Source organism: Megascapheus bottae, chromosome 2 (assembly GCF_031878675.1).
Source record: "Megascapheus bottae isolate mThoBot1 chromosome 2, mThoBot2.hap1, whole genome shotgun sequence".
Classification (NCBI taxonomy): domain Eukaryota; kingdom Metazoa; phylum Chordata; class Mammalia; order Rodentia; family Geomyidae; genus Megascapheus; species Megascapheus bottae.
The window spans coordinates 46834454-46855347 of record NC_143510.1 but is presented as its reverse complement, the minus strand read 5'-3'; the positions used below and the strand labels follow the sequence as shown (position 1 = coordinate 46855347).

At 40.4% G+C, this 20894-nt stretch overlaps 1 protein-coding gene across 3 annotated transcripts in view; it reads right to left on the bottom strand.

Annotated features, from left to right (window-relative positions):
* The window catches only part of Spats2 (spermatogenesis associated serine rich 2), a 64886-nt gene that overhangs the window by 31629 nt on the left and 12363 nt on the right, over nucleotides 1-20894 (bottom strand). For 2 of the 3 annotated variants that reach the window (XM_090325239.1, XM_090325248.1), the window contains 2 exons: nucleotides 11988-12193; nucleotides 836-915 (listed from right to left, as the gene is read on the bottom strand). In XM_090325239.1, coding sequence (XP_090181365.1) covers nucleotides 836-915; nucleotides 11988-12012 — 105 coding nt within the window. In that variant the 5' untranslated portion in view covers nucleotides 12013-12193. The remainder of the gene's footprint in view (nucleotides 1-835; nucleotides 916-11987; nucleotides 12194-20894) is intronic. The other variant, XM_090325258.1, reaches the window with a different exon arrangement.

Sequence of the window (20894 nt, the reverse complement as noted above, 5' to 3'; positions counted from 1 at the left end):
AGGCTAACACTGTTCCACTTGAGCCACAGCACCACTACTGGCTTTTTCTGTGTATATAGTACCACGGAATCAAACCCAGGGCTTCCTCCTGGCCCTGTTTCCATGTAAATTATTATACCACCTATAGATAATAACACCTTTCTTCTCTTCTAGATCTTACAATCATTTCTTACTGTATAACATGGTTATTTCTCAAGGAAAACCTAATTACTTCTGGTGAAAAATAGCTGAAACCTACATTTAAGTAAGAGCTAGTTATGCCTGCAGCTATTTTATTTTCTTTCTAGATACTTTCAGTATATATAAGGAGATTTCTTGTTAATTTTGAGTTCAGGGCTGGGAATGTTGCTCAGTGGTAGTGTTTGCCTAGCATGCATAAAACCCTAGGTTTGATTCCTCAGTACCACATGAACAGGAAAAGCCAGAAGTAGCCCTGTGGCTCAAGTAGTAGAGTGCTAGCCTTGAGCAAAAGAAGCTCAAAGACAGTGCCCAGGCCCTGAGTTCAAGCCCCAGGACTGGCCAAAAAAAAAAAAAGGAAGGAAGAAAGAAAGATACATTTAGTCATACAAATACTATTTGTCATAGCATTAATTAATGTTAAGTATCTTCACAGAATTCAAAATTTCAAAATTCATATACATATTAATATGTATGAAGAAAATCATGTTTCTGATTCCTTAGAACCATATAGTTAGTACTCATGCTCTAATAGCTAGTGACATTCAGTTTTGTTATTGAAATTTCATCTTGATAATGAATTTGTGATAGTCACTGAATGTAATGGTACCTAGATTTTCTTGTGACATTGAAGTTTGCTATACATAGGCACTCTTACCTTCTCTTTCATATTCTCAAACATTCCTCCCTGGGCCAGTACAGTATTGGACTGCAAATCAAAAATGAATCCTGATGAATCTGAAAAAAAATAGAAGGAACATATTTACAACCTGATACATAAGTAATTAATACCATTCCTACAACAGAAGAACTAAGAATTTTTTCATTATAAAAATCAACAACTCAGGGCCAGGAGTTTGGCCTAGTGGTTAAAGTGCTTGCCTAGCATGCACGAAGACCCTGGTTCGATTCCTTGGTACTACATATAGAAAAAAGCCGGAAGTGGTGCTGAGGCTCAAGTGGTAGAGCTCTAGCCTTGAGAAAGTCCAAGGACAGTGCTCAGGCCCTGACCTCAAGCATAGGACTGGCAAAAAAAAAAAAAATTGTCTGAGAAGGCCTATTTAGTTTAGGCTGGCCTTAAAGTTGTTAAGGAAGTACAGGCTGAACTTGAACTCAAGATCCTCCTGCTTTAGCCTGACAAGTACTGAAGTTAAATGTATACAGCTCCACATATGGCTCCTACCTTCTAAAAGTGTTGCAATTAAGGAAATGTGGCTTAAAGTGGTAAAAGTGCCACAAGTTCAAAATTAAATTTTTTCAAGTTATAAGCAAATAGTTCCCCTTGTGATAAAATTTATCACTAAAGATTGGGGGGGAGGGAATGTGAGTAAAGATGGAAGTTTCTGCAACTATAGTAACAATAACAATAAGAAGTAAAAGAAATTTCTTTTTAGACTGCAACACGTGTTATATTTTTAGACTGTGAACTCCCTGATTAAATTTGCTAATGTTATCAATATCCCAATAAGATTCTTGAAGAGGCAGTGTACCTAAATTTATATTATCAGAATTATGTCTGAGTTTACTTTAAATATATAATCTTTGGGGCCAAGAGTGTAGCCTAGTGGTAGAATGTTTGCCTGGCATGCATGAAGCCCTGGGTTGGATTCCTCAATACTACATACACAGAAAAAGCCGAAAGCTTTTTGAGCTGTCGCTCAAGTGACAGAGAGATATCCTTGAGCAAAAAGTGTCCAAGGACAGTGTCCAGGCCAAGTTCAAGCCCCACAACTGGGGGGGAAGGGAAGAATCATTTACCCAAGAAATAATGTAAATAAAACAAAATCTTAGATAAGTTCATTTAATTAATGAGAAAACTAGGTCCAATGAATTAATCTGTTTTAATCTAGTTTCTCTGTATTTATACAGAGAAGGATATATACTACTTTGGGAGGTGCCAGTCATGGGGCTTGAACTCAAGAGGTGAGCCTGGATGCCTAAGCTTTTTTGCTCAAGGCTAGCATTTTTTTTTGCCAGTCCTGGGGCTCAAACTCTGGGCCTATGCACTGTCCTTGGACTTTCTCAAGGCTAGAGCTCTATCACTTGATCCCCAATGCACCACTTCTGGCTCTACGAACCTGATCTTTGTGCCATGCAAGGCAAGTATTCTACCATTAGACCAAACTCCCAGCCCGCAAAGCGCTTTATTACTTGAGCCACAGCTCTACTTCTGTCTTTCTAGAGATAAGAGTCTCACAGACTTTCCTGATCAGGCCAACTTTGAACTATAATCCTCAGATCCCAGCTACTACAGATTATAGCAATAAGCCACTTGGTACCCAGCTTGTAATGTACAATTTTATTTATTTATTTATTGTGGGTCATGGCTTGAACTCTACTTGGGTGCTGTCCCTGAACTCTTCAGCTCAAGGCTACCACCCTATACTTTTTTTTTTTTTGCCAGTCCTGGCCCTTGAACTCAGGGCCTGGGTACTATCCTTGAACACTTTTTGATCAAGGCCAGCATGCTGCCACTTGAGCCACAGCACTGCTTCTGGCTTTTTTTGGGTACGTCGTATCAAGAAATCAAACCTAGGACTTTGTGCACACTGGGTAAGCACTCTACCACTAGGCCAAATTCCTGGCCCCCCCACCGTACCCTTGAGCCAAGCCCCACTTCCCATTTTCTAGAGGTTTACTGGAGATAAGAGTCTCAGGTCCTTTTGGTCCCCAGGCTGGCTTTGAACCTTGATCCTCGGATCTCAGTCTCCTGAGTAGCTAGGATTACAAGTATGAGCCACTGCACCTGGTGTAATATACAATTTTAATCTTTTTTTTAAAACCAGTGACTATATGATTACTAAATTATCTGTCTCCTTCTCTCCCATCAGCCTCACCTTTTTTGGTATAGAGGTCTGAACCAATAGCTGCATGTATGCTCAATGAGTAAGAACTCTACTAGTGATCTATACCCTCAGCTTCAATATTAAGCTACTTTTTTTTTTTTTTTTTTTTTTTTTGCCAGTCCTAAGGCTTGAACTCAGAGCCTGGGCACTGTCTCTGTGCTTCTTTTGCTCAAGGCTAGTATTCTACCACTTGAGTCACAGTACCACTTCTGGCTTTTTCTGTTTATGTGGTACTGAGGAAACCAAATCAGGCCTTCATGCATGCTAGGCAATCACTCTATTAGTAAGCCATCTTCCCAGCCCCTCAACCATATTTTTTTTGTCAGTACTGGGTACCAACATTTTGGGTGTTTTGTCACTATTGAACTTGGGGCCTTGGGCTTGACTGGGAGACTGAGCTATACTCCCAGTTCTTTAGCTTTCAGTTCGTTTTTCAGATTGGATCACCAGGTTATTAATTTTGTCTAGGTTTGCCTGACTCTCCTTCCTTTCAAGTCTGGGACCACAGATGGGTACTACCATAAAGTGGCTAGAGTGCTTTTAAAATTCTAGTGTGTATGCTTATCATCTTGAAAATCTTTTTTTTTTTTTTGCTAGTCCTGGGCTTTTAGCTTAGGGCTTGAGCTCTGTCCTTGCACTTTCTGAAAGCTACAGATCTACCACTAGAGTCACAGCACCACTTCCAGCTTTTCTATGTATGTGGTACCGAGGAATTGAACCCAGGTCTTCATGCATGCTAGGCAAGCACTCTACCACTAGGCCAAATTCCCGGCCAATAGAAAATCTTTTTTGTTCTACTCCTCTGGCTTGAACTCAGGGCTTGAGTGCTATCCCTAGGCATTTTGCTTAAGGATAGCACTCTATGACCTTAAGCCACAATGCCACTTCTGGTTTTCTGGTGGTTACTTGGAGGTAAGAGTCTCTTGCACTAGCTGGCTTCTTCAAACCATGATTCTCAGATCTCAGCCTTCTAAGAAGTCAGGATTACAGGTATGAGCCACCAACACCTGACTACTTTTTCTTTCACCAGTTCTGGTGCTTGAACTCAGGGCCTGGGCACTGTTCCTGAGCGTCTTTTGCTGAAGACTAACACTACCACTTGAGCCACAGCACCACTTCTGGCTTTTTCTATTTATGTGGTAATGAGGAAATGAACCCAGGAGCTTCATACATGCTAGGCACTCTACCTCTAAGCCCCATTCCCAGGCAACTTCTAGCTTTTCTGTGACTCACTGGAGATGACAGTCTCAGACTTTTCTGCCCAAGCTGGCTCTGAACCACAATCCTAGACTTCAAACTAAGTAGTTAAGATTACAGGCATGAGCCACCAGTACCCAGCTATCTAGAGAATCTTAAGCTAAGATGTAGGCTGTGGTTCAAGTCTATCCTGTGGTTTTTTGAGTTTTACTTCCAGATGATATCATTATTGGTCCCTAAACCATACTTACCTGTAACTCAGCAGTAAAGTGACATTTTGAGAAGGATATAAAAAAAACACAGAAACAAAAAAAACAAAACAAAAAAAAAACACAGAAACAACCAGATCCAGAGGTAAAGTCCCATGATTGAAAAACAAACACAAAAGCATGCTAGTGTGGTTTCCGAATTGTTTTGCCACTGTTAAAACTGTTTTAGGCTGGATACGGTGGCTCATGCCTGTAATCCTAGCTACTTAGAAGGCTAAGATCTGAGGATTGAGGTTCAAAGCCAGCCTCAGCATTAAAGAACATGAGACTCTTATCTCTAACCACTAGAAAATGGAAAGTGGAGCTATGGCTCTAGGGGAAGGGCAGTAGCCTTGAGTTGAAGAGCTCAGGAACAATGCCCAGGCCAACTTCAAGCCCCATGACCACCCCCCAACATACACACAAAAAAATACTAGCACTTATTAAGACTTCCTCAGCTATATTTACAAAAATTTAAGTAGTTAAGCTTGCGTCATCCATATAAATGTATAGTAATATGTACACTCCCAATTACCTTTTTTAATTGGAAGGAAATGTAATATAGAAAAATGAAAATTCTATACAGCCAAAGTACTATCTATAATCACTTAGAATCACTACAGATCAACATGATAAAACTTTAATGTTTTTTTGATTTTTTTTGCCAGTCCTGGGCTTGAGCTCAGGGCTTGAGCACTGTCCTTGGACTTTCTCAAGGCTAGAGCTGTACCACTTGAGCCTCAGCACCACTTCTGGCTTTTTTCTATGTATGTGGTACCAAGGAATCGAACCCGGGTCTTCGTGCATGCTAGGCAAGCACTTTAACCACTAGGCCAAACTCCCGGCCCTAAAACTTGAATGTTTTAATGTACTCCCTCACACCTAAAAGAAGTATTAGTGAGCAGATATAATAAATGCATAATCAACTTAGTGAGCAGAGACATACTATACACCTAATCCATTTAATACAGAATCAAACCACCAAGCTATAAGAAATAAAAGGGACATGCAAAGTATATGGAGTCTATAAAAAGCGATTATTAATAGCCTTTATCTATCACCTAATAAGCTTTTTCCTTTAACAACACATGAAAATACAGAGTGTAAGGAAAACATATAATTGACTGAAACTGATTATGCACTGAATTACTATCCCAAACTAAATTAGTATTAGTTTACCTGGTATACTAATTAAGATAGTGGCTCAGACCTGTAATTCTAATCACTCAGGAGACTGACATCTGAGGATTATGGTTCAAAGCTACCTGAATTAGAAAGTTTGTGAAAAGACTCTGATCACCAATTAACCACAAATTACTGAAAATGGAGATGTGGCTCAAGTAGTAGAGAGCTTGCATTGAGAAACAGCTCAGGGCTAGCCCCTAGGTCTCAAGTTCAAGCTCTAGTACTGGCATAATACAACAACAACAATAAGGCAGTTATTTCTGGGAGGATCCGAGCAAGAAATAAAAATTGAACCTGGAAAGTCTAACTAGCTTAAATAAAGGGATTACTTTAGAAGGTCCTAGAGGTAAGTGCTAGCCTAGCATACATGAAGCCCTGGGCTCGATTTCTTGGTCCTACATACTCAGAAAAAGCTGGAAGTGGTGCTGTGGCAGGGCGCTAGCCTTGAGAAAAAAGTGCCCAAGGACAGTGCCTCAGGACTGGCAAAAATAATATACATATATATATATATGTATACATACACATACTAGGACAGAACTTCTAAGCTAATAAATTCAATGTGCATAACTACTCCCAGGTCTTAAAAGGTGAGAAGTGCAACCCACAGAAAGAAATGGCTCTTTCATTTTTGTTTCATCACAAGGGACAAGGACCAAAAGACTGTTATTGTGACCTTGAGTCAAAAGAAAAAGCCAGTTATCCCTCAGGAAAAGACCAGAGGAATAAATACTTCACTTCACTCTTATCTCAACCTCTTGAATGTGCTGCCAATGCTGCCCAAAGGCCAAACTCCTCTAAGCCAGAGAGAAAAATTGCTGAGAGGGTCTATATAGCCCAGCATACCAGGGTACAAATGTCAATTTTGTATTTATATATATATTCCCCCCCCCTCTGTCTCTTTTTCCTTCCCTCTTCCCTTCTTTCTTTCTCCCCCACCTTTTTTTTTGCCAGTCCCGGGGCTTGAACTCAGGGCCTGGGTACTGTCCCTGGACATTTTTTAGTCAAGGCTAGTGCTCTGCCACTTGAGTCACAGCACCACTTCTGGCTGTGTGTGTGTGTGCGTGCATGTGAATATTGGAGCTTAAACTCTGGCTTTGTGTTCTCACTTGGCCTGGGTCTTTTAATCTTGTCTGGTAATCTATCCTTGAGCCAATGCCTCCAGTTCCAGCTTTTCACTAGACAAGATTCACCATGACTAGATTCATAAAGAATAGGAAGAACTCTTGAGCTTGGGCTTTCTTATCATCATGTATTTCCCTATATTAGGATCTTGATTTTTTTTTTTTTTTTTGCCAGTCCTGGGCTTGAACTCAGGGCCTGAGCACTGTCCTTGGGCTTTCTCAAGGCTAGAACTCTATGACGTGAGCCACAGCATCACTTTCGGCTTTTTCTTTTTTTTTTTGGCAATCATGGGACTTGAACTCTAGACTTGGGCACTGTCCTCAAGCTCTTCAGCTCAAGGCTACCATTCTACCCCTTTAGCCACATCCCCACTTCCAGTCTTTTGGTGGTTGTTAGGAGATAAGAGTCTCATGGACATTTTAGTGCCTGGGTTGGCTTTGAACCATGATCCTTAGATCTCAGCCTCCTGAGTAGCTAGGATTTACAGATGTGAGTATCACACCTAGCTTACTTCTGGCTTTTTCTATGTATGTGGTACCAAGGAATCAAACCCGGGTCTTTGTACATGCTAGGTAAGTATTCTTAACACTAGGTCAAATTCCCAGGAGAGGATCTTGGAATTTTAAAAAATAGCACACATGTAAGAACATTCTGGGGAAAATAGGCTATATGTAATACATATATATTTATAAATACCACAGGTTTTTATTATTGCTTTTCTGACTTCAAAGAAGGCTAAGAGAATAGACTAGTGGCAAAGTGCTTGCCTAACATGCACAAAGTCCTGGATTTAATTCCTTGGTACCACATACTCAGAAAAAGCCAGCAGTGGTGCTGTGACTCAAGTGGCAGGATGCTAGCCTTGAGTAAAAACTGTTCAAGGAAAGTGCCCAAGCCCTGAGTTCAAGCCCCAGGACTGGCAAAAAAAAAAAAATCAAGTAAAGGCTCTAGGGATATAGAAATATCTGGCTGGGTACCAGTGGCTCATGCTTATAATCCTAGCTACTCAGGAGGCTGAGATCTAAAGATCATAGTTCAAAAGCCAGTGGGGGTAGAAAAGTCCTCTAAGGCTTTTATTTCTAATTACACATTCAAAATCCAGAAGGAGCGCTGTGGGGCTCAAGTGATAGAGCACTACCTTTGAACTCAGAGAGGCTCAAGGATAGCGTCCAGGCCCTATAACCAACAAAAAAAAAAAAAAAGGAAAGGAAAACAAAATATCTGGACTTGGTTTATTAATTAAAACAACTTAGAACAAACATCTTGACAAGTTTTGAAACACAGTCTAATTCTCTTGTATACAAATTACCATTTAATCTGAAGATTATACTGCGTTAAATTTTTCATAATTCATCTGACCTGAAGTTATATTTATATCCAAGATGTCTATCTGTAATACACACAAAAAATAACAAAATAAAACAAAACAAATTCAAGTATGTGCAACAATTAGAACCTTGGTACAATGTAATAGCCTTTACAGAAAGGCATATCGTAGTTCCTTAAATTATTAAAAATAGCCAGGTATAAGTGGCTTGTGCCTGTGATCCTAGCATGCTGGCTATTCAAGATGTTGAGATCTGTAAATTGTGGTTCAAAGCCAGCCCAGGGAAATCCATGACTCTTATCTCCAATTAACCATCAAGAAGCCAGAAGTGGAGCTATGGCTCAAGTGGAAGAGCGCAAACTGTGAGCAAAAAACCTCAAGGACAGAGCCCAGGTTCTAAATCCAAGCCCCAGTAGTCCAGTATATTCTCTTTCTCCCTCTCCCTTCTTTTCCCCCTCACTCCCCGCCACACACACACACACACACACACACAAATACACACACACAGCCTCTTTACCAGATTTTCCTGTTTCCAGAAAAAAAAAAGAATATGCTTTATTCCAAGGTTTCAAGAACCTTTCAGGTTTATTGTTTAAAAGGTTTATTTGTGCCAATAATAATTCTGTCAGTTTCTCCAAGACAAGTAATGAAAATTCTCATGTACTGCTCATAAAATTATAGAATGGTAAAGTTACTTTTAGGAAACTGGCAGACTCCTAAATATTTAAACAATTTTACACATAGTTATATGCATAAGGAAAATGCAAACATATGTCTACACAAATACTTCTAAGCAAATATAGTTTATAATTATTCATATAATTATTTATAGCTCAAACTAGAAATAACCCAAATGAATACCAATGGATAAATAAACAAAATGTGACATAATCATATTGCTACTATACAAACTTCTGATATAGTCCAACAAATCACAAACAAGTTAGAGAATTTGGGAGTAATGAAGAATGTATTTGAGAACAGGATTGTGCCTTAGGTTAACACAAATGTGTAAAACCCAGCATTCAGGAGACTGAGACAGGAAGATCTCCAGTTTATATTTGTAACAGGCACATTTTTTTTTTTTTTTTTTTTTTTTTGCCAGTCCTGGGCTTGAGCTCAGGGCCTGAGCACTGTCCTTGGACTTTCTCAAGGCTAGAGCTCTACCACTTGAGCCTCAGCACCACTTCTGGCTTTTTTCTATGTATGTGGTACCGAGGAATGGAACCCGGGTCTTCATGCATGCTAGGCAAGCACTTTAACCACTAGGCCAAATTCCCAGCCTGTAACAGGCACATTTTATAGCAATAAATTATTCATTAAAAAAATGTTAACAAAAAAAAAAAATGTTAACAGCGGGGCCGGGGGTTTGGCCTAGTGGTAGAGTGCTTGCCTAGCATGCACAAAGACCAGGATTCAATTCCTCGGTACCAAATACATAGAAAAAAGCCAGGAGTGCTACTGTGGCTCAAGTGGTACAGTTCTAGCCTTAAGAAACCCCAAGAACAGTGCTCAGGCCTAGCATTCAAGCCCCACCCAAGACTGACAAAAAAAAAAAAAAAAAAGCAAAATGGAGCTGTAGCTCAAAGTGGTAGAGTGTCAGCCTTGAGTGAAAAAGCTAAGTGAGAGCATGAGACTATGAGTTCAAGCCTCAGTACTGGCACAAACTAAAACCAATGGGGCTGGGAGTTTGGCCTGCTGGTAAGAGTGTTTGTCTAGCATGTACATAGACCTCAGTTCAATTCCTTGGTACCACATACATAGAAAAAAAAAAGCAGGAAGTGGTACTGTGGCTTAGCCTTTGGGCTCTAGCCTTGAGAGAGCCCAAAGACAATGCTTAGGCCCTGACTTCAAGCCCCCGGGGACTGTCAACAAAAAACAAAAACCAGGGGCCGGGAGTTTGCCCTAGTGGTAGAGTGCTTGCCTAGCATGCACAAAGACCTGGGTTCAACTCCTCGGTACCACATACATAGCAAAAAAAATGCTGGTGCTGCAGCTTAAGTGGTAGAGCTCTAGCCTTGAGAAAGCCCAAGGACAGTGCTCAGGCCCTGAGCTCAAGCCCAGGACTGGCAAAATAAATAAATAAATAAACAAACAGAACAAAAATAAATTAAATGGTAAAATATAATTGTAAGTGAAATTGGCTTAAGTAATTCAAGTTAAATTTATAAATATTTACTTAATAATTTACAAATATTACTGATAATGAAAAACATGTTCTGTGGTTGAATAAAAACATGTTATTAAAAAATGAATTCGAGGGGCCAGGAGCATGGCCTAGTGGTACAGCGCTTGCCTAACATGCACGAAGTCCTTCCTGAGTTTGATTCCTCAGTACCACAAGCACAGATAAAGCTGGAAGTGGTACTATGGCTCAAGTGGTAGAGTGCTAACGTTGAGAAAGCCTGAGGATAGTGCTCAGGCCCGGACTTCAAGCCCCAGGACTGGCAAAGAAAAAAAAAAAAAAGAAAGAAAAAAGAAAAAAAGAAAAAAAAATTGAAATGAGTTACCACTATAGAACAAATGGTAGTACAAACTTTTTTTTTTTTTTTTTTTGTGCCTGGGGCTTAATCTCAGAGCCAGAACACTGTCTCTGAGCTTCCTTTGCTCTACCATTCTGCCACTTGAGCTCTACCTCCACTTTCAGCTTTTTGGGGAGCTTAGTGGACATAAGTCACAGACTTTCCTGACTGGGCTGGCTTGAGCCACAATTCTCAGATTTCATCCTCCTAGCATAAAATTTTTAATAAAGCACTATGAAGCTGGGAACATGGCTTAGTGGTAGAGTGCTTTGCTTAGCATGCATGAAGCCCTAGGTTGGAGTCCTTGGTACCAGATACACAGAAAAAATTAGAAATGGTGCTGTGGTTCAAGGGTACAGCCCAAGGACAGTACTCAGGCCCTGAGTTCAAGCTCCAAGATAAGCTCCTCCTCCCCAAAAAATTATGTAACAAGATTGACAGTCAATATTTGAACTAATAAACCCAATGAAAATTAAGTATATAAATGAATAGGAAAATTCTTATTAATATTTTATACACCTTTTTTTTGTTCAAAAATCAATCCTAGGGCCGGGAGTTTGGCCTAGTGGTTAAAGTGCTTGCCTAGCATGCACGAAGACCCGGGTTCGATTCCTCGGTACCACATACATAGAAAAAAGCTGGAAGTGGTGCTGAGGCTCAAGTGGTAGAGCTCTAGCCTTGAGAAAGTCCAAGGACAGTGCTCAGGCCCTGAGCTCAAGCCCAGGACTGGCAAAAAAAAAAAAAAAAAATCAATCCTATTTAGAGTTTGTTTTAGAGACAGTCCTAATAATTCTTAAGCTCCATTTCCACCAAAATGTAAATCTAGGCTTAGTTCAGTCTTATTTGAAGCACTTAATGCCTATTACATGTTTTAAAATTTAATTCATCTTATAGTACCTAATTTGTAAAAATTAAATATATTTTTTTTGTAACTCTGGCAAAACTGATAAAAATAAATACTCTAGTTTTTAAAAGGCCAATGCTATACTGAAGTTAACATTTTTAGGAAAAAGTAATTGAAAGATTTTGAATTCAGGATTTCATGATTGCTAGGCAGGCACTGTACTGCTGAACTATACTTCCAGCAAGAATATTTTTAGATACATAGGCCTAAATGGAGATCACTGCTCTAAAACTGTGCTATTTGGAGTAAAGACAATAACTGTGGTTAGAACTCAGGGCTTTGAACTGGCTGGCAAACTCCTTATCATATGAATCATTACCCCACCCAAGCTGTTCCTTGATTTCCCATAGTGCAAGCAATTAAATCCAGGACCTGAATACAAGTCAAGTGTTCTACAACTGAACTCTGTTCCCAAGTTGCTATTGTTATTCTTTCAATCAAGAATACATGCAGTCTTACCTTTCTGGCTCTGTTTCCTTGACATTGCAGTTTCTTTTCTCTTCTGCAACTGATTTAGAATTGAGCAACAGAAGTTGCAGTTAATGCAATAACTACAAAAATCCTTCTTGTTCAAAATTCTGCTTACTAGCTGTTAATTTCTTTTGCTTCTAGATATCAACTTCTTGACAAGAAGTATTATAACAAACACTCATCTCATGGAGATTCTGAAAGGAAAAACCAAAACATTCACTAATACAGTAATGAGTATCTGTATGGGATTCACAAGTAACATACATAGGTTTTATTTTGAATTTCTCTATATAAAACTAGTTGTTGGCTCCCCCCGCAAACACACTCAAGTACTCTAGAGAAAGAGAATAGTATAGATAATCACTACTTTTTTGGGTCAGTCTTGGCACTTGAATGCTGAGCCTGGGCACTGTCCTTGCACTCTTCAGCTCAAGACTACTGCCCTACCCCTTGAGCCATAGCGACACTTCCAATTTTCCAGTGATTAATGGAGATAAAAGAGTCTCACCGATATTAGTGCCTGGGCTGGCTTTGAACCTCAATCCTCAGATCTCTGCCTCCTGAGTAGCTAGGATTACAGGGATGAGCCACCATGCCTGGCTGATAAGCACTACTTTTATTAAGGGAAAAAATCTCAGAATCAAATCATCTTACAGAATATGCTTTTTTAGTTTTCTTTTGTATATCTCTCAAATATTTACTACCTTTTATTATTCCCAAAGGTCTTTCTTTCCACCTAATTTTTCTGTCCAAATCAAGTCTTTGTTGTATGATTTACCTTCTTTGGTTTCCCAGCTCAATCATAGTTATTAGAATAGGTACCAGTGGCTGAATGACTATAATTCTAGCTACTCAGGAAGATGAGAGCTGAGGATCATGGTTTAAAGCCAGCCTGGCAGCAAAGTCCCTAAGACTCTTATTGCCAATTAACTATTCAAAAACTGGATTTTTTTTTTTTTTTTTTTTTGGCCAGTCCTGGGATTGAGTTCAGGGCCTGAACTCTGTCCTTGGACTTTCTCAAGGCTAGAGCTCTACTACTTGAGCCTTAGCACCACTTCCGGCTTTTTTCTATGAGGTACCAAGGAATCAAACCCGGGTCTTTGTGCATGCTAGGCAAGTACTCTACCACTAGGCCAAACTCCCGGCCCCCAAAACTGGAAGTATTGAAGATGGTGGCAGCTAGAATGAAGCAAGTCCTGTGAGAGATTCACATCCATTTGTGCCAGCACTTGCCGAGCAGCTAAGGTGTCAGGGATTTCATTGAGAAATGCTATGTGGATAGGAAGAAGACATACCCCAACCTGCCCATTCTAATCCGGCAGCGCTCTGACATGCAGCCCACGTCTGGGCGCGATATGCATTTGGCCAAGAGAAGAATGTATCTCTGAATAATTTCAGTGTTGATCAGGTAACCAAAGCAGTGGAGAATGTATTAAAAGTGGCAAAGCCTGAAGTCTCTCCACTGTGAATTATGAGCAAGAGCATCAGACCTGGGCTCTGCTGGACTGAGTACAATGAAGGAAAATATGTTCTCTTATTCCTAATAAAGCTTACGCTGTAAGTGCAGAGGGGGGAGGGGACTGGAAGTATTGGGCTGGGAGTTTGGCCTAGTGGTAGAGTGCTTACCTAGCATGCAGGAAGACCTGGGTTTGATTCCTCGGAACCACATACATAGAAAAAGTTGGAAATGGTGCTGTGGCTCTCAAGTGGTAGAGCTCTAGCTTGAGAAAGCTCAAGGACAGCACTCAGACCCTGAGTTCAATCACCAGGACTAGCAAAAAAAAAAGGGGGGGGGGATACTGTGACCTTGAATAAAAGAGCTTAGGGACAGTGCCCAGGCCCTGAGTTCAAACCCCACTACGGGGGAGGAGGGTGGAGACAACCCTAAGATACCACCATATCCCAATCAGAATGGCCAATACTCTGAAATCTGACAATGACATTTGCTGGCAGGGATGTGGAGAGAGAGGAACCCTACTGCACTGCTAGTGGGAATGTAAACTAGTACAGTCACTCTGGAAGGCAGTTTGGAGGTTTCTCAAAAAATTAAAACTGGGGCTGGGAGTTTGACCCAGTGGTAGAGTGCTTGCCTAGCATGCACAAAGAGCCGGGTTCAATTCCTTGGCACCACATACATAGAAAAAAGCCAGAAGGGGTGCTGAGGCTCAAGTGGTAGAGCTCTAGCCTTGACAAAGTCCAAGGATAGTGCTCAGGCCCTGACCTCAAGCCCAGGACTGGCAAAAAACAAAAAAACACAACAACAACTAATAATGGACCTTCCCTATGATCCAGCCATACCTCTTCTACACATCTACCCAGAGCATCATAACCCAGGATATGATAAGGACACCTGCACAGCCATGTTCATCACCGAGCTATTCACAATCGCAAAGGGATGGAAACAACCTAAATGCCCCACTACAGATGAATGGATATAAAAAAAAAAAAATGTGGGATATATATATAATGGAATTCTACACTGCCAAAAGACAAGATAAAATAATGGCATTTGCTGGGAAGTGGATGAAACTAGAGCGAATCATTCTGAGTGAGTTAAGTCAGGACCAAAGGAATAAAAGGCACATCGTCTCCTTGATATGTAGATATTAGGTTCAAACAGTACAAGAATGATGACTCAATATTTGGGTACCCAAAGTTATTGACACACTCTTGGAGATATAAATATAACTACATAGACATAAATATCTATGACGGGCTATATATACTCTATAGACATACATTTTATTATACAGATCCATATGTATCTATGACATACAAAGTCTCAGCTTTTTAATTATGTTCTAAAATTTCTTTGCCAGCTGGGGCCAGGAGTTTGGCCTAGTGGTATAATGCTTGCCTAGCATGCACGAAGTCCTGGGTTTGATTCCTTGGTACCACATACGTAGAAAAAAAAAAACGCAAGTGGTCCTGTGGCTCAAGTGGTAGAGCTCTAGCCTTCAGAAAGGCCAAGAACCATGCTCAAGCTCTGAGTTCAAGCCCCAGAACTGGCAAAAAAAAAAAAAAAAATTATGCATCAGTGATTATATATAGAAATTCCCTTCTTGAAAACTTGTTTGTTAAACATAGCATTTGAAATATGACATAAAAATCAATGTTAATAGAATCTTTTAATAAAACATTTTTAATTAATTAAAAAAAAAAAAAGATCTGTGGCCGAGAGTTTGACCTAGTGGTACCGTGCTTGCCTAGCATGCAAGACCCAAGTTCAATTCCTCGGTACCACATACATAGAAAAAAGCCAGAAGTGGTACTGAGGCTTAAGTGGTAGAGCTCTAGCCTTGAGAAAGTCCAAGGGCAGAGTTCAGGCCTTGAACTCAAGCCTAGGACTGGCAAAAAATAAAAAAAACAAAAATAAATAAAAATAAAAATAAAATATTTGCGTACCCAATGCTATGGACATGGTATTGGAAATATAAACACAACTACATAGACATAAAAATTTATGACCCTATAGACATGTTTTATTCATAGATTAATATGTATCTATGACATACAAACCCTTAGCCTAATTTTAATCATGTTCTAAAATCTAAGTGCCAATGATTGTATATAGATTCCCTTCCTGAATAGTTGTCTGTTAAACACCTCATTTGAAATATGTAAAAATCAATGTTAATAAATTCTTTAATAAAGAAAGAAATCTAAATATCCAAGATCATGCTATAAGAAAAAATATTTTTATTCAAGTTCCACAATGGATAAAAATAAAATAAAATACTTTTAGAGCCAGGCATATTGACAAACACCTATAATCCCAGCATTGAAGAGGGAGAGGAAGAAGGATCACAAATTCCAGGTCAGCTACACAATAAGACTCTGTGTCAATAAGAAAACTGTAATTTAAAAAGCTTTTACATTGGGCTGGGAGTTTGGCCTAGTGGTAGAGTGCTCACCTAACGTACACAAAGACCTGGGTTCGAATCCTTGGTACCATATACACAAAAAAAAGCCAGAAGTGGAGCTGTGGCTCAAGTGGTAGAGTTCTAGCCTTGAGGAAAAAAAAATGCCCAAGGACAGTGCCCAGATCCTGAGTTCAAGGCCCAGGACTGGCCAAAAAAAAAAGAGGTTTCACATTACATTAACTAAAAAAGGTCAGTGTACAAAAGTCCAGTTAACTTATAATGTGGCTGATTTTTGTTTTTTGCCAGTCCTGGGCTTGAGCTCAGAGCCTGATCACTGTCCTTGGGTTTTCTCAAGGCTAGAGCTCCCCTTGAGCCAAAGTACCACTTCTGGCCTTCTCTATGTGTGTGTTACTGAACTCTACCACTAGGCCAAACTCCCAGCCCAATGAGGCTGATTTTAACTATCAGTTTGGACACCAATCAATAGAGAAAAAGATTTTTTGGTCAGTCATGGAGCTTTAACACTGTCCGTGAGCTTTTTCCCTCAAAGCTAGTGCTCCCTATTCCATGCGCCACAGTTCCACTTCTGGTTTTCTGATGGTTAATTGGAGATAACCTTCTCACAGACTTTGTGGGTCTGCCTCCCTCCCCCTCCATGCCCCCCCACCACCCCTGATGTTCCTGGGGCTTGAACTCTGGGCCTGGTACTATCTGTGAGAATTTGTTTTGCTCAAAGCTAGCACTATGCCGGGTGGGATGGGTCACGCCTATAATTCTAGCTACTTAGGAGGCTGAGATCTGAGGATCTTGGTTCAAAGCCAACTCGGGCACTAGGGTACTAAAGAACTAAGAACATGAGATTCTTGTCTCCAATTAATTTCTAGAAAATGGGAAGTGGGGCTGAGGCTCGAGGGGTAAGGCTACTGCCTTGAGCTGAAGAGCTCAGGGACAGCACTCAGGCCCAAAGTTCAAGCCCCATGAGCCACAAAAATACATACATACACACATACACACATATATACATACATACATACATACAAGCTAGCACTCTACTACATAAGCCCACCTCCAGATTTTTCTGTAATTAATTGGAGAATCTCATGGATTATCTTGCCCAGGCTAGCTATGAACTGTGATCCTCAGATCTCAGCCTCTAAGTAGCTAAGAATTATAGGTGTAAGCCACTAGTGCCTGGCTGAAAAAGATCCTCTTACAGGGAAAAAGTTTAGATCTTATTAAAAATAATAATAAGGGGCTGGGAGTTTGGCCTAGTGATAGAGTGCTTGCCTAGCATACACGACACTTGAGGTTCAATTCCTCGGTAATACTGAAAAAAGCTGGGAATGGTACTGTGGCTCAAGTGGTAGAGAGCTGCCTTTGAAGAAAGCCCAAGGATAGTGCTCAGGCCCTGAGTTCAAGCCTCAGGACTGGCAATAATAATAATAATAATAATAATAATAATAATACAAAAATAAATTGAGGGGAGTGTATTTTTAAAAAAAAAAGGGGGGGGGGGAATGCCAGGAGTTTGGCCTAGTAGTAGAATGCTTGCTTAGCATGCATGAAGATCCAGGTTCCATTCCTTAGTACCACATACACAGAAAAAGCCAGGGGGCTGGGAGTTTGGTCTAGTGGTAGAGTGCTTGCCTAGCATGCACAAAGACCTAGGTTCAATTCCTCAGTACCGCATATATAGAAAAGCTGGAATTTGTGCTCAATTGGTAGAGCTCTACCCTTGAAAAAGCCGAGGAACAATGCTTAGGCCCTAGTTCAAGCCCTAGGACTGGCAAAAAAAAAAAAAAAAAAAAAAAGAACCTTGTAATACATTTGTCTTTGAACTTGCTATTAGTCCATACTGGCCTCAGAATTTAAAATTTTCCTGCCTCAGCCTATCAAATGCTGAGATGAAAGGTGGCTTCCCTAAACAAATTAACATATTATTCATACCCAGCACTCCCCCCCCCAAAGAATATTTGATAGTCAGAACACTCTCATGAGAATAAAGACTGTAAATTAAATATAATATAGTAGAAGAATGCTAGATTTCCCGCCTCCCTCCAAGAAATACTTTTTAAGCTCTATATCAATATCATGTTTTACTTGACATATGCCCAATGCCTAACATGGGGAGATAAACATATCAATGAACACTCAAAACTCTGTATAAATGAAAAGAGGTTTTGTTCTTAATTCTCATGTCAGGACTTACATTCTAGTTAAAAATCTATCAAGAACTAGTTGTTTAACCTTGGGCAAGTTACTTGATCTCTCAAGCTTTAGTATCCATTATTTAACATTTTATACTAGGAATAAAGATACTCATGAGAGTACAAACCTGGTCTTAATTCATTTCTGTATCATCTCTGTCTAACAAAATGGTTAGAATAATGACTGAGAACAGTGAATGTATCTATAATTCTGGTACTTGGGAGACTGATACAGGGCAGTCATGACTTCAAGAACAGCCTAAGGTACACATAGTAAGACAGACCCTGTCTCAGAAAGAAAGCTGGGTGAGAGGAGAGGGCTGGGAATATGGCTTAGTAGTAGAGTGTTTGCCTAGCATGCATGAAGTTCTAGATTCAATAGGTACCACATTCATAGAAAAAGCCAGAAGTGGTGCTGTGGCTCAAGTGGTTCAGTATTAGCCTTGAGCAAAAGAAGCTTAGGGACAATGTTCAAGCCCTGAGTTCAAGCCCCAGGACTGGCAAGAGAGGGGGGTGGAGGGAGGAAAGAAAGAGGGAAGGAGGGAGGGAGGGAGGGGGGAAGGAAAGAAGGAGGGAGGGAGGGGTAGAGACATTTAAGTATTTACCAAACAAACTTTTGCAAGTTCTAATCTTATTATTCTTCATAATTCCCTCAACATACATTACTTTTCTAAGACTACAATCCAAGAAATATATAACACAACAAGAAGAATCAGGATATGTTTCCATTATGGCAGAGTGGTATATATCTGCAATCAAGAAATGTATAAATGGGACCTGGGAGCATGCCCTAGTGGTACAGTGGGAGGAAGGAAGGAAGGAAGGAAGGAAGGGAGGGAGGGGGGGAAGGGAGGAAGAAAGAGAAGGGATGGAGAGGGAGGGAGAAAGAGAGAGAGGGGGGGAGGGAGGGAGGGAGGAGGAGAGAGAGAGAGGGAGAGGGAGAGGGGGGAGAGAGAGAGAGAGAGAGAGAGAGAGAGAAAGAAGGGGGAAGGGGCGGGGGAGGGAAATGGGTACCAAGACATGTGAAAGGGTATCAATGTATGTGAATTAATGCACCTTCTATCTGGCAAATATCATGTAACCCTTTTACTAATTACAATAAAAAAATAAAGGAAAAAAAAAGGGGGGGAAAGGGGGGAGGGGGGAGGAAGGGAAAGAGGGAGAGAGGGAGGGAGGGGAGAGAAAGAAAGAAATCTGAAACTTATAGTTCTCCTGGCTAAGGAAAGGGAATCAGGAAGACAGAACAGCAACACTAAAATTAGACAGTAACACCAAAGGATGAAATTTAGCGTTAGGAAAAACATACAACCCATAAAACTTATCGCCAGACCAGGAACTTGATGAGGTGGAAACTAATCTGCTGAGAGGCCTGATTTGGGAAACTAATGGTATCCCAGTGTGTAACCAAGAATTGCCAGAAAGTGAGTCTACAAGAGACTGGTGGGGTAGGAAACAAGATTAGGCATCGGGATGGTTGTAGGTCCTTCTGCAAAAAAGTGCCGGGGCAGGCCCAGAAACACAACATGCAAGTGGAATATGTTGCCAACCTATAGCAGTTCACAAAGTCCCCTATAGTGAGCTTTAGATAGTGGCAGCCACAACATACCAAACAGCATTGGGACTCACTGCTGAACTAATTAAGAGGCAACATCAGTCACCATGTAAGTTTGAACTCTGAAGCCCTTGCCCCAAGCAAGCTCTCTGTAGGAAGCAAAGTCCTTAGGCAGAAGATCTGTGCATAAGTGTGTACACACAGACATATAAGAACAATGGAAAATTCCTACTTGCTGTATAGAAATCTGTTTTCTTTATTCCTATATTGATGCAAGTGTTTTGAATGTTGTATTTCTTTTTTTTTTTGCCAGTCCAGGGCTTGAGCTCAGGGCCTGAGCACTGTCCTTGGACTTTCTCAAGGCTAGAGCTCTACCACTTGAGCCTCAGCACCACTTCCAGCTTTTTTCTATGTATGTGGTACCAAGGAATCGAACCCAGGTCTTTGTGCATTAGGCAAGCACTCTACCACTAGGCCAAAAACTCCCGGCCCCTTTTAGTCTTACATTTCTTTAATTGTACGGTTCTTTTCTGTGAATCAGATAAAGGCCATTACTCTTCTACACATTTTAGAATAAACTATTAAGCCCTTCTATCCAATCTGGTCATCTCTTTCTCTGCCTTTAATTAGAAACTTTTATATCTGAAATGCATTACTTGCCTTTTTCTTTTTTCTTTTGTATCATAGTTTCTTCTCCCTCTTATGGCTCCTCCCTCCCCATCAATACCTTCCTTATACATAAAAGTAGAATGCTTTTCTTTTTTCCAGCCTTGGGACTTGAACTCAGGGCCTGAGCACTGTCCTTGGGCTTTCTCAAGGCCAGAGCTCTACCACTTGAGCCACAGCATCACTTCCGGCTTTTTCTATGTATGTGGTACTAAGGAATCCAACTCAGGTCTTTATATATGCTAGGCAAGCACTCAACACTAGACCAAACTTCCAGCCCATGAACTGTTTTTCTTGTACCCCCTCTTACCCCAGCCTTCCTACCCCAGAATCTTCAGAAGCTAAGTTTACATCTGGTAACTATGACTACCTGAACATCATTTATTCTTTGTTTTTGTTTTGTTTTTATTCATATTTCTTTGCATGTTTTTCTTCTCCTTTTCCCCTTTTCTCCTTTATAACTGGTGTTCTCTGTGTTTTGTTTAGGTCTTTTTTTTTTTAATTTGTAAGTGTGTATATACCTACTCATTTTCCCTCATTACATCTCCACTGCTCTGTAACCCAATAACCATTTTTTTCTTCTTATTCTATCATCCCATGAACTTCT